The following is a 14,218-nucleotide window of genomic DNA, read 5'->3' as shown; positions in this document are numbered from 1 at the left end:
TTGCTGGGTCATATGAAAGGTCAATTTCTAGTTCTTTCAGAAATCTCCACACTGTCTTCCAAAGAGGTTGCACTAGTTTGCGTTCCCACCAGCAGTGCAGAAGCGTTCCTTTTTCTCCATATCCTCGCCAGCATCTGTTGTTTGTTTTCTTAATGATGGCCATTCCTACTGGGGTTAGGTGGTATCTCCTGTAGTTTTGATTTGCATTTCTCTGATGATGAGTGAGGCTGAACACTTTTCATGTGTCTGTTGGCTGCCCATATATCTTCTGAGAAGTGTCTATTCATGTCTTTTGCCCACTTTTTAAAGGAGCTGTTTTTTTCCTTTTGGAGCGTTTGAGTTCCTTGTAGATCCTAGATGTTAGGCCTTTATCAGATATATAGTTGGCAAATATTTTTTCCCATTCTGTGGACTGTCTTCCTGGTTTCTTTTGCTTTGCAGAAGCTCGTTAGTTTGATGAGGTCCCACTTGTCTATCTTGTTTCTTAAGGTATTGGCCTTTAGCGTTCTGAATAGGAATTAATTGCCAGTTTCAATTTCCATAAGGGTGTCTCCTGCATTTTCTAAGATTCTTATAGTTTGAGGTTTTACATTTAGATTTTTGATCTATTTAGAGTTAATCTTTGTGTATGGTGGTAGGTAGGGTTCCTGTTTCAATCTTCTGCATGTGGTCAGCCAGTTTTCCCAGCACCATTTACTGAGTAGATTCTCCTCTCCCCAGTAGTTGTTGTTGGAGGCTTTGTCAAAGATGAGTTGGTTGAGGAATTGAGGCTTTGCTTCTGGAATCTCTATCCTGTTCCATTGGTCTGTATGCCTGTTCTTGTACCAATCTGAGAGCTTTGAATGTTGGCTGTTGTCATTTGGTTAATTGTCGTAACATAACTTGAGACAGCTGAACGTTAAAGACACTCTGCCTGTATTATTCTGGGGCATGTTAGGCATGGAGTGTGTGGTTCCAGCTGTGGTGGACCAGCCTGCTCCTTTTCTGAGACATGGGTGTGGGTCATACTCCTGGATTGCACTGAGCTTGGAGAGGACACCACGAGCCACTGTCCTGATTATTTTATTTCCTTAGATCAATGATGAAAGGTGGCACAGCCATTCCCTGAGCAGTGATTGCTGCAACACGAGAGGAGGCTGGGCTGCTTGAATTGTGTGAAGCCAGAGCCAGAACTGATTAAGGAGAAATCTCTTGGGTGCTGGGATGGGAAAGTGTCTTCTGCCTGTCTTTGGCTCAGTGGAATATCCCCTCCTCATTAGAAGAAGCAGGTAGTGACCTTAGAGGTCACTTCTGACCTCTGACTGAGCCAAGTAAAACCTTTCTTTAAAGCCAGACTCATACTTTTTTCCGTTTTTACGCTACAACTTTTAATTGTCTTCTTTCTTTATTCTTAGCCACGTCTCTGCTTTTAATTAACTGTGTATACAGCAAAGCAGGTCTTTGACTAGAAGGAGGTAACTTTTTCTATTATTGATTTCTGTGCTTTTTGATCCATTTGCACCTAAAGTTCTAGAAAGACTCCCAAAGCTGAAGACCTAGTGGCATTTTTTTTCTCCTTCAACTTTATTTCAAAGGCAAACAAATCCCCTCTCCTGTGTGTAGCTGATGTTTTCAGCTGTGTCACTACTTTGGAGGTTTGTCAGGTAGTGCCAGTCTGTGCTTGGAGGACTGTGGCCACTGACAAGGCTGGGTTACCCCCTTAAGAGTGAGTTAGTGAGGTTCATTTTACAGGTCTACCAGAGGCGAAAATAAAGTTGTTGTTTTTCCAAATCTCCTCTCTGTTCGTGATTAAGTCTAAGATATGCAGCCATAGGTAGATGGGCTCATGGTTCTATAGCTTGAGAATTATGTTCAGTTGAACACTTACTGCGCACCTACTAGGTGCCAGTCTCTATATTCATGGAGACCAAGAAGAGTACAGAGTGTTTAGATACTACCCTATGTTCAAAGCAGCACTGCTTCTGTTAAGTCCAGTAGAATCCAGTGTAAGTAGATTGGATTACACTTCAAGTCTGGGAGCTAGAACTTGTTGAGACAGTGTTTCATGCAGGCTATTCTACTCACTAGACCTGTGGCCTTAGGCAAGTTCCTTAACCTCCTTGACACTCATCTAAAGGAGTAATAGTAATGCCTCCTAGGATTGATGTAAGGAGGAAAGCAGGTAACATGTAGGTGTCTGGGCAGTGTTAGCTACTGTGGTCTGTATCATCATTGCCATTACCTGGGCCTCAGCAGTCAAGGGAGGCCTGAGTGAACAGAAATACAGTATAACTTGAACAGATCTGAAAGCAGCAAACAGTGGGGTAAATAAGTAAATTCAGTTAAAAGGCTTGAGTTGGGGAAAGATTAAATGGTTTTTCACATCTAGAGGGAAAGGAAGTAGTCTCATCTGTAAATACATTTACCTATATTTCACTCACAGGTCAAGTACTTGGGTTTTGTTTTGTTTTGTTTTTAGAGTTTTGGGGTCCATTTGAGGATTTACTGCCTAAGCAAATTGTGTACAGATGAGGTTTGGGCTTCTAGTGGGCCCTCTCTCCCCTGTAGTGGACCTGGCACTCAGTGTGTGACTGTGTGCCCCTAGCCCTCTTACCTCCCTCCCCCGTTCCTTTAGTATGTCCAGCGTCTGTTGTTCCCACTTAAGTGCTTGTGTGTCCAGTGATCAGGGTCCATTCATGAGTGAGAACGTGTGTATTCAGTTTTGTTGTTTCTGTGATAGTTTACTTAGACTGATGGTCTCCAGCTGCATTCATGTTGCTGGAAAGGACATGATTTGTTCTTTGCGTAGTATTCCATTGTGTATATGTACCCCATTTTCTTCACCCACTTCACCTTCGATGGGCATCTGGGTTCGTTATATGTTTTTGCTATTGTGAATAGTGCAGCAGTGAACATACACGTGCAGATGTCTTTTTGGTAGAGCGATTTATGTTCCTCTGGGTTATGCCAGAAGTAGGATTACTAGATTGTATGGTAGCTCAATTTTTAATTAGTAAAGTACTCTGATTACTTGTGTGACCATGCATTAACATGAATTTATTGAAGTACTTTTAACCCTGAGAATCAAAGGAGTTAGTTCCAAATGTATGGTATTGTTAAAGAACTTAGCCCTTTTGACAAAACCCTGTTTCTGCTTAGCTCTTGGAGTTCTCTTACATGGAAGCTGTGGAGGAACCCCACCCTGTGATATGTGACACCCTTTTTGTAGGCAGAGACAGGATTTCAGAAAAGCCAGTGTCTGCTGCACTTTGGAGCCTCAGGCAGCTCCGGGCTGATGGAGTAACAGCTGTAGTGCTGGCTGTGGTACAGGGTCCCAGTAGGTTCTAGAAGAGAGAGCAGAGGGAGCAGGGCTGGCCAGGCTGCTAACTGCCCTCTCCTGGCCCTTTTCTCAGCCCACCCCTGCTTCTCTTCCCAGATGGTCACCCTAGCATCACTGCTGAGCAATGAAGTGAACAAATGTTTTAATTTCACTGCTGAGTAGTTCTGCAGAGGGGAGACAGCAGAAAGGATAATGAGAAGCGCCTCAGATGCCACCCTTGATGACAGCTTCTCTTCCCCACTGGCTCAGATGATAATACCAGACAAATTGGATACAGAGAGAGATGGACTTGGGATGTTCGGAAAGCTTCAGGTGAAAAAAGCCCTGCCTAGGGTGGAATGATATAGCTGTGTGCTGTATCAATTAAGATGCACACAAAGAAGGGAGGGAGGGAGGGAGGGAGGGAGGGGAAATAAAGAGAAAGGAACATGTTTGCTAAGGCACTAGCAGAGAGTAGATCTGCACAGGTTACCTATTGCCTGTCATGATTGCTCTGAGGTTCAGCAATTTCAGACCCTAAGCACTTATTACCTCCTGGCTTCTGTGGGTCAGGAGTGCAGCCCCTTAGGTTGCAGTCAGGGTGTCAGCCAGGGCTGTAGTCATGCAGGGCTCAGCTGGGGGAGTGTCTTTCGCTAGGCTCCCTCACGGCTGTTGGCAGGCTTCAGAAGACCCACCTGCAAACGTGATGTTGCTGAGGACGCAGCTCTGCCACTTGGGCCTCTCGGCGGGCTGGCACATGGCAGCTAGGTCTCCAGAGCAAGGCAGAGTGCCATGGGCAAGGTGGCCGCCATGCCAGCCTGACCTTGGCCATGTGCTCGGCCTTGCCCAAGGCCGTGGATGTCTGGAGTCGGGTCATTAGGAGACACTTTAAAGGCTACCTATCTGCTGTCCCACTGCTGCTGTCCCCGAAAAGGCATCTTAAGGAGATTATAGGCCAACTAATAGAAGCATGAAAAGTTGATTTCATTTAACCGAAGGGCATTAAGCATTCAACTGATAGCTTTCTTTCTTTATTTTATTTTATTTTTTTGAGTTGGAATCTCACTCTGTTGCCCAGACTGGAGTGCCGTGGCATGCTCCCGGCCACTGCAGCCTCGACCTGTTGGGCTCTGGTGATCCTTTTGCCTCAGCCTTCCAAGTGGCTGGAACTATAGGCACGCGCTACCACACCTGGCTAATTTTTTTGATTTATTGTAGAGATGAGGTCTCGCCAAGTTGCCCAGGCGGGTCTTGAACCCACGGGCTCAGGCAATCCACTCACCTCGGCCTCCCAAGGCTCGGGATTATAGGCTGAGCCACTGAGCCCAGCCTCTAATGATATCTTAATGTGGATGATTAAACTGTGTTTTATCTTAGTTTACTTTTGGAGGTGACCAAAAAACACAGAAAACTTTTTTAAAGTTTAATTTAGCTTTCCAATCACAGCCATCCTGCGATTGGAAAGCAAGCTAAATAAAACAAAGTCAGATCTAATTTGTTTATGATTTCTATTTATTTAGCAAGAAGGGAGAAAGATCAAATCTCTCTGAATAAAAATTTTAAATATATACTTACTACTAGAATTTATAATAGCCATCTAGCCAAATGTTGCAAGTATGGATACAGCATGTGTGAAATCCTCAGGGTGGGGGGATGTAGAAAAGGAGCTTCTTGCTCTCTAAGGACTCTTGTCAGAAAACTTCTTCTATTTTCTTATGTAATATTGGCACTAAAAAATCATTAAAGGTAGGTTGTAGTTTTACCAAATAGACATATAAAGACTATACATATAACTATACATATGAAATCCACTTTTGGTTGCCAGATTTTTAAAAAATAAATTCATTATTTTGGGCACAGTAACTAATGCTTGTAATCCTATTGCTTTGGGAGACCAAGGCGGGAGGATTGTATGGGTCCAGGAGTTCAAGACCAGCCTGGGAAGCATGGGGAGACTCCACCCTACAAAAACAGACAAAACTTAGCCAGACGTGGTAGCACGCATCTGTAGTACCAGCTACTCAGGAGGCTCAGGCAGGAAGATGACTTGAGCTCAGGAGTTGGAGGCTGCAGTAAGCTGTGGTTGTACCACTGCAAAAAAAAAAAAAGTTAATTATTACTAAAGTAGAAATATCAATTCTGCCTTTGAGTTGGCCTTCCTCCCATTTGTGTGAGAGATGTTATGTCAGCCCAAAGATAGGAATGCTGACTTTGTTTATTTTACCACTGGGGTTGTTGATGTCTTACTGCTTTGTAGTGGAATCAGGATGGTGAGCTTGGTTTTTTATGTGGCCCTGAGACCCCGAGGTTAAGGCATGTCCAGCAGAAACTGTGTGGCAGCTCTGGATTGAAACAGTGGAGGATTATTAGAACCAGTTTTCAAAGTTGTTTGCATAAAGTAGTAGTTAAAGCTATATGTGGGAGAGCTTGTTCAAAAAGGACAGTCCAAAAGAAGAGAAAGATCAAGGCTGAGATCAGGCTTAGGTGCTGCTTATGGCTATGGTTTTGGAAGAAGAACCCTTGGAAAGGCTGCAAAGGAGTGGTCCTAAAGGCGAGTTCTTCCCAGAATGCTTCAGTGGTGCTAAAGTCAGGTCATGAAGCAGAAGCAGTGCCACATGCCCCTGAATGGTCAAGCAGCACAGGGCCAGAGGCAAGGCTTGCTATGTAAACAGTTTTGTGAGGGGGAGGCTGAAGCCCCTTCAGGTTGGAACAGTCATTCACATGGGGCCGTTAATATGTGAATCTTGTGTTCTTACTGTGGGCAACCACAAGCCCACACACAGTTAGCCTTATGTGTCACAGAAAATATCTAAAATTAATCAACTCTGTCTTTTTTTTTTGGAGTTGGAGTCTCACTCTGTCGCCCAGGCTGGAGTGCAATGGCACACTCAAGGCCACCACAACCTCGACTTGCAGGGCTCAGGCGATCCTTCCACCTCAGCCTTCTAAGTAGCTGGAACTACAGGTACACGCTACCACACCCAGCTAATGTTTTGATTTATTGTAGAGATGAGGTCTCGCCAAGTTGCCCAGGCTGGTCTCGAACTCCTGGGCTCAGGCAATCCTCTTGCCTCAGCCTCCCAAAGTGCTGGAATTCCTTGAGCCACCGTGCCTGGTTAGCCCTATCTTTTTAAATAGTCTATCATTTATGATGCAAATCACTTAAAGTGTTCTTTTTTCCTAAATTGTGAAGCTGGGTTTTTTTGTTTTTTGTTTTTGTTTTGTTTGTGTTTTTTTGAGTCAGGGTTTTACTCTGCCACCCTGGCTGGAGTGCAGTGGCACACTTATGACTCACCACAGCCTCAACTTCTTGGGCATAGGTAATTCTTCTGCCTCATCCTCCTGAGTAGCTGGGAGGTGCACATCACCATGCCCACCTAATTTATTTATTTATTTATTTATTTTTGTCAAGATGAAGTCTCGCCATGTTGCCCAGGCTGATCTTGTACTCCTGGGCTCAAGCAATCCTCTTGCATCCCAAAGTGCTGGGGTTACAGACTTGAGCCACTGCACCTGGCCTTTTAATTACATTTTTAAATAATAAAATGACAGTTAATTTAAATTCAAATGTCCTTGCCCAAGAAATACTCAACATGTCATAAGAGTCAAAAAGGTATAATTGTGTAAGAAGTACATTAAGTTTTTTTAAAATTCACTGAACACCTACTATGTGCTAGTGGTTGAGGATACAGAGCTCTAGAAAGCAGTCCTCATCTTCAAGAAGTCTAATAGGAGAAAAAAATAATATGGCATGACAAATATGGAATTACAAGCAGTGAAGAAGAGGTAAGCCCCATGGTTGGCTCCCAGCAGAGGTAACCTCTGAGGACGGTCAGACACAGAGTTGTGGAATTGGAGCCTCCAGAAGGCAGGGGCAGGCGTGGGAGACAAGGGCTGGTTGGAGCTTCCACTGGGGAAGCAGCTGCCTTGGGAGAGGAGCTGTAGGAACCAGATAGGCACTCAACTGTCAAGGGCTTGGCTTGCCATGTGCAACGAGTGGTGGTCCTTATGGTTCCCTGCCCTACCTCTCTGGGTACTTTTGTTTCTAGATCATCAGGAAATGTCTCGAGGGGGAAGGATATTCATCCTTCCAGAGAGTCCTGGATAAAGTGAGAGATGGAAGCCTGGAGATACAGACTGTTGTGTCCCTGCTGCGGCTATACCAGGATTCTAATCCTGCAGTGAAGACAGCACTATTAGACAGCCACCCGGAAGATGGAGAAACCGTGTGGCCCAAAGGTAGGAGAAAATCCTCTCTGCTGGAATGCCTGCGTCTCATCCTGGGCAAATGCTCATTTCAGTGACATTTCTTTGGTGGCTTAGTTATTGAGTGGTTTTCACAAGAGTTCCACATGAACTTCTAGAAACTGCATGTTAAATACGTACAAATTAAATGCGAGTCCCCTTTTCTATCCCATCGTTAACTAGCCTCACACCTTGAACTTGGAGGATACCGTCATGTTCTCCTGCCCTTCAAAAGCCACACATCCAACTCAGTGCCTTGAGGGCCCAGGGTGAATGGTTCGCTGACAGCACTTAAAGCCTGAAGTTTCTCTCATTTGGGTTAGGTACAAAGCGGCGGCCTTGCCAACCAGAAGTTAACCTCTGGCTGGCTCTGCAGCTTTGTGTTTCGACAGATAAATGAAACATTTTTCCTTTCATAGAGTTTAAACAGAATAATAAAGTATTTTCCTCTGTAAAAGAGATTCTGCATTCAGGTGCTCAGAATAAGCTGAAAACCACTTTACTATTCTGTTAGATCTCTTGACAAACCACGCTGTCATTTTCTTCAAATTGACTAGCTTCTCTTGTGTGTCTCTAACTCCTTCTCCCCCAGGGAGCACAGAGGAGGGAAAGACCTTGTCTGCTCTGTTACTAGAACACAAAGAGGACCTGATACAGTGTGTAACACAGCTGAGACCTATTATGGAGATCCTGGAAACAGCCAAGGAGGAATTCCTGACTGGCGCTGAAAAAAGGGTAACTGTGTCAAGTGTCTCCTCCCCTTCTGAATTCATCTGGCACTTCAAGAAAAACTTCCTTTGTGACACATAGCACTTTTTACCTTACAGAATTTTTATACATACTGCATAGTAAGCATCTTGATGTTGAGTTGCTTGTTTTGTGCCCCATGATATCCCTTGCAGTGACCTTGTATGTTGAGCTGAATGGTGGGTGGATGGGTGGGTGAATAGATGGTCGGGTGGGTGGCGGAGGATGAATGGATGGGTGGATGGGGGATGGATGGGTGGGTGGATGAGTGGATGGTAGAGGTGTGTGGATGAATGGGTGGGTGGATGGATAGGTGAGTGGGTGGATGAGTGGATGGATGAATGGGTGGATGAGTGGATCGATGAATGGGTGGATGGGGAACGGATGGATAGTTGGTGGGTGGGTGGATAGAGGTTGGATGGGCGGTGGAGGATGAATGGGTGGATGGTGGAGAAGGTATGGATGGGTAGACGGATGAGTGGATGGTAGAGGTGTATGGATGAATGGGTGGCTGGATGGATAGGTGAGTGGGTGGATGAGTGGATGGATGAATGGGTAGGGGGATGACTATTAGTATAGCAGCTGCACCAAGAGTGAAAATGTTAAGGCAAATTGGTAGTTATTTTGTCATTTTTCCTCCTTGCAGAAATGATATACTGTACTGTTAATATTTAGAAAATTGGGAAAACAAGCACAAAGAAAGATAATTCCATTGTGCCATTTAGAACTGACCCCTGCCAGCACTTTAGAGCATGTGCTCCCACTTATCTCATGTGTGTCATCCCAGGACGTGGTTACACAGAGCATTTAGTTTTCTAACTTGCCTTTGTATCTAATATGATAGTACATTTCTGTACTATAACACAGATTTGGTAGCTGTGTTATATCCTGTCTAATGGACATATCATAATTCATTACTTCTTTATTGCTGGGCTTTTGTTTCTAATACTTTTGCTATTATAGTGACATTATAGAGAGCATCTTTGCACATTTCTCAGATTATTTCCTTAGAATAATTCTTTTTTTTTTTTTTTTCCGAGTTGGAGTCTCACTCTGTCACCCAGACTGGAGAGCAGTGGCCGCTTCTGGCCACCGCAGCCTCAACCTGCTGGGCTCCGGCAATCCTTCCGACTCAGCCTTCCAAGTAGCTAGAACTACAGGCGCGTGCTACCACGCCCGGTTCGTTTTGATTTATTGTAGAGATGAGGTCTCACCAAGTTGCCCAGGCGAGTCTTGAACCTGTGGGCTCAGGCAGTCCACTCACCTCAGCCTCCCAAAGGCGTGGGATTACAGGCTGAGCCACCGAGCCCGGCTAGATTGATTTTAAAGAAGTGGGATTTTGGAAAAGAGAGTATAAAAATTTTCAAGTGTCTGATACATATTGCCAAATTGCCCTTCAGGAAGGTTGTACCAGTTTACTTTCCCACCAGCTAGCTACTAAAATCCTCATAAAACTGCTGGCATGACTTCTCAGGCAACTGGATAACTATATTTGTTGGTGTTATTGATTTCAACTTTGTGCTAAAAATACTTTTATATCTGGAAGGAAGGAATAGGGATAGAGTACTTTTGTGGCATCAATTCTTCAAGCTGTGGGAAGTGGCTTCAATGTTCAGGAGAGAAAGTGTTTAGAAACCACTGGTATAATGTCTAAGCACTGAATTTACATTGATGACTGGATCCTAGATTTTTTTTCTCGGTGACATTATATTGCACAGGTACACACACACACACACACACACACACACACACACACACACACACACAATAGGAACAACCTTTAATCTCAAAATTACATTTTGTAAATTAGTTCTGTTTTAAAATGTTTAAGTCCTTTGAGCTTCGTAGAGAAAGGTAATATGCAAAAAGAAAAAAAAGATGAAACTCGTACTTTTTTCTCCTTAAACTTCAGGCGAAGCGTCATTTCAGGCCCTGTGTCTTAGTAAGTTGCTCATAGCTCTAGAAGTTCCTGATTCCCTCCTTAGCGATTTCATTCGATTACTCATTCAAGCCTTTCCCTTACGAGCTAGATTGAATGTGTCCTTTGAACTGTTTCATTATCTCGGTGAAACGGCACGCTCAAGCACAGCCTCATTCTCGCAGCAAGCTAAACCACACTGTCATCTTCTTCTGTCACTTTCAGTTTACTTGACAGAGAAAGCTGAAGCAGAAGAACTTAAATTAGTTATAAATCACAAAAACACTTCTTAAGATTGAGGCTGCCTCGGAGCTTCATTAAGGACTCCTTCTCATGAACGTGGAGGCAAACTAATCCAGTGGGTGTGGAGAGGTGAATGTTGATGGAACAGTCGCAGCATTTTGACACCATGTGGAATGTGTTCCCAAGCCTTTTGAAACTTTTTCTGTTGTGAAATTATACTAATAACGGGTGCCATAGCCTTTGTCTATAAATACTTTGGGCTTTGTAAGAAGCAATAAATAGGTATGTCTTTACTTCAGAACTGGAAACAGTTAAAAAATAGTAATTACTATAGTTGTCATTGATTTGTTGCTTACTGTGTGCCGAGCAATGTGCTGAGGATATTTTAGACATTTCTGAATACCACCCCAAGCAACTTTATGAAGTCATGGATGTTACCCTCATTTTAAGGATGAAGAAACAGAAGCTTAGAGAGAGTCACCCAAAGACATAGCTGTTGAGACCAGTGCTGGACCCAGGCTTCTAGTGAAAGCGTAGTCCCTTAACCGCTATGCTTGCTTCTGTCTCATAATATCAACAGTACTGTCACTTCTTAAAGATCACATCTGTCCAGGAGTTATGCCAGGCTTTCCAGACAGCACCCTCGTTTTACAGAATCCTCAGGACAACTGTGCAAGAGTTGGTATTTACAAATGAGGAAAACAAGATTCAAAGAATTAAATAACTTGCCCAAGGTCATGCAGTAACTATTAGAACTAGGGTTAAACTAGGTCTGTCAGGCTTTGAAGCCCACCCTGTTACCAGCATCAAGCTGCCTCAATACTCATCAGGAACTAAGATTTTAACACTGAAGTAAGTATGGTTTTTAGACACAAGCTCTTACATTTTAAATTAGGATTCGTTTGATAGAAATCTACTCTATATTAGACAACTTGATTTATTATGTATGTATGCCTTTAAATGGGTATATAAAGCCAATTTGGTTTTAAAGCTAAATTCATCATTTTAAAATGGAATTTAATTTGATAATGGCAGCCTGTGGCACACCACCATGACCGAGATCTGGCATTTTCCCGAAGGAAAGCTCAGAACTCAGTTACTGTGAATCTGTAGATTGCAGTATTGAAATAATCCTCTGCTTTATCAGTTCCATAAGAGCTAAGTCGTGCACACTGCGTCGCAGACCATTAAGATACGGTTCTATTGTAATATGGAACTATCTGTAAAGTATCTGTCACGTGTTTTATTTTCAACCTTTTGCTGGAGCTCTGTGCCCTTTTGACTTAAAAAATCTTCTAGTACTTCAAGGAAGAACAGAGAGTGAGACTGTTGAATGATAGTTGGAGCTGCTGTGTGTGGCCACTGAGAATGAGAGGAATGGGTAATTAGCATTCACAAGAAAGACGATCCAGAGAGGCACTGTATGTAGAGCTCTCATTCTGGAGTTCATAGAGTAATGCACAAATTATCTGAGTATTCATATTATTATGCAAATAAGGTAAAATGGGGTAACCAAATCGCTCTGAAATCACAACCTAAACCAGTATTATGAACTTTACTGAGACACAGTGTATCATTTAATTGCCAGTCTGTTTCTCAATCTTAGAACAAACTAAATCTGAAGAACCTGGTTAGCCCATGGGCTACTTGCTGTGTTGTACGGGCCTGGTTAGGGATGTTTTCACAAGATGCAGGCTGTTGGAGGCAGAGAATACACACAGACCTGCAATTGAGAAAGAGAGATTTTCAAAGAGTTACTGGTTTGGAGAATGTTTTGGATTTTTATTGAAACAGAGTAAGGAAGAAATGGAAAAAGTAACACTGGAGCCCAGCAGAGGCAGACTTGGAGGCAGGGCGTATTATAATGCCATCTTGCTAGGCTTTCTAGTGGCGTGTCCGATAAATGCTGAATTGTCGGTAACTGGTGTCTGGTTGATTGCTTGCCACTGCAGGTGATTCTGAATTGCTGCGAGGGTGGAACACCCAAGGAGACAGTAGAAAATCTGTTGCACAGAATGACTGAAGAGAAGACCCTGACTGCTGAGAGTTTGGTAAAACTCCTCCAGGCTGTGAAGATGACTTTCCCAAACTTGGGCCTTCTGCTGGAGAATTTGCAGAAATTAGCCACTTTGCCAAGCACCACAGGTATTAGTTAATTGTTGACTCTCTGGACTGGAACCTCTCCTACAGAAAATTGTAGCCCAAACACCCTGTTAGCTCCTTGCTGGGAGATAAGATAACGTTAAGAAATGTCACTGCAAAACAGAAACTAGCTGTCATAAATCAATGACTCTCAGTCTCTCTGGAGTTAAGATCTGGAATCTCAGAGTGCCTTCTCTCGGCTAAGCTCCCCCGTGGGGTTCCTGTGGTCCAGGGCTTACTAAGGAACAACAGCTTTCCCAGGGCCGCCCGGGACCACCCGTGAAGCCAGTGGAGCGGACATACTCACAGGGCGCAGGATGTTCTGACAAGCTTCGTTGGCAGATATGAGCAAGAGCGGGAGACTCAGCCTCCGCTTTCCACTAGAGTGCTGGTTTTCACCATCCCCCAGACCAGCTACTCATGTGTCCCTTCAGCTTGGGGAAATGAGTTCCTATGTCATTCCTGAGAAAGATAACCCAGCTTGAGCAGTTCACCTCTGTCCCAGGCATTGGGACTGAGATGGTTTTCAGAAAAAGGATACTTGGCAAATGGGAGCGCTCTCTTCTGACTTTTAAAAATAATATGGACAACGACAAAAATAAAGAAAATGACAGCTTAAAATTCGACCCCTCAAATGTGCCAGGATTAACGCAGACATCTTTGATGTATGATTTGCATCATGTTGAGATACTACTGCAGTTTATAACTTCATGGTCCCCCGTTTCACAGTATAGTGTCCTCCCCCACATTTCGTAAAGGCCCCGGTGACCCTGGGTTTTGCAGGCCATGCGGTTTTCCACATGAGAATGCGTGTGGGGTCTCACTCATGCCCTTCTTCTAGGGCGCGTGTGGCGTGGTGCTTGCACCGCAGCCTTTCGCCATTCTGTCGCCGTGTGATCCTGAGCAAGTGACTAAACCTTTCTGAATCACGTTTTCTCTGCGACACGGGATACGAAGGGTAGCTGTCGTGTTCCTTTTTGTGGCTACTGTGAGGGAGCACGTGTGGACACAGCACAGTGTGTGGCACTCAGGCACCCAGCAAGGACTGGTGGTTCACGTCTTCATCTTCATCGTCACCACCACAGATTGTGCTTCCACAGTTGGCTTTGTACATAGTTTTTTGCCTTTAGATAATTTCCAGAAGTGGAGTTACTAGGCTGAAGAGCAGAATACGTTTTTAAATATCCACAAAGCAGAGGAAGTGCCTGGTTGTCCTGATCGTTCTTTACTTTCGAGTAACGATGACCTCTTAGAAGAGAGAACCTGCCGGGTGGGGGGATCAAAGGCAGAGACCGAGAGTGGCCGTGGCCAGCGTCCTGCGCAGCCTCGACCCGCGCCTGCATGCATCTTGGGCTGCCACGAGCTCCTCCCCTCGAGCCTGATGAGTAGCACCCCTCGAATCTGTACATCTGCATCCCTCACGAGTGCAGCCTTCTCATTACCCTCCCGTGGAGCAGACGCTCGCTTCCACCACCAGGCACTGACTCTGAGTGCTCGTGGGTTTCTGACCCCACAGCGTCAAGTGTTAAGTGCAGCCAAGACGCCTGAGGTGTGTCTGAGGCCCTGACCAGGAGCTGGGCTCAGCTCTGCCAAGGACACAGAGCTCTTGTGCTGGCCACTCGCAC

At 44.4% G+C, this 14,218-nt stretch overlaps 1 protein-coding gene across 2 annotated transcripts in view; it reads left to right on the top strand.

The window, feature by feature from the left end:
* The window catches only part of ZBTB40 (zinc finger and BTB domain containing 40), a 37,585-nt gene that overhangs the window by 7,323 nt on the left and 16,044 nt on the right, over positions 1 to 14,218 (top strand). Inside the window, exons 3-5 of one of the 2 annotated variants that reach the window (XM_008057651.2) lie at positions 7,348 to 7,537; positions 8,136 to 8,278; positions 12,404 to 12,596. In XM_008057651.2, coding sequence (XP_008055842.1) covers positions 7,348 to 7,537; positions 8,136 to 8,278; positions 12,404 to 12,596 — 526 coding nt within the window. The remainder of the gene's footprint in view (positions 1 to 7,347; positions 7,538 to 8,135; positions 8,279 to 12,403; positions 12,597 to 14,218) is intronic. The other variant, XM_008057652.2, reaches the window with a different exon arrangement.

This window comes from Carlito syrichta, unplaced genomic scaffold, assembly GCF_000164805.1.
Source record: "Carlito syrichta isolate Samal-C Ts95f unplaced genomic scaffold, Tarsius_syrichta-2.0.1 Scaffold303101, whole genome shotgun sequence".
Classification (NCBI taxonomy): Eukaryota; Metazoa; Chordata; class Mammalia; order Primates; family Tarsiidae; genus Carlito; species Carlito syrichta.
Note: the sequence above shows the minus strand (reverse complement) of the source record. Positions and strands in the feature narration are given on the sequence as shown.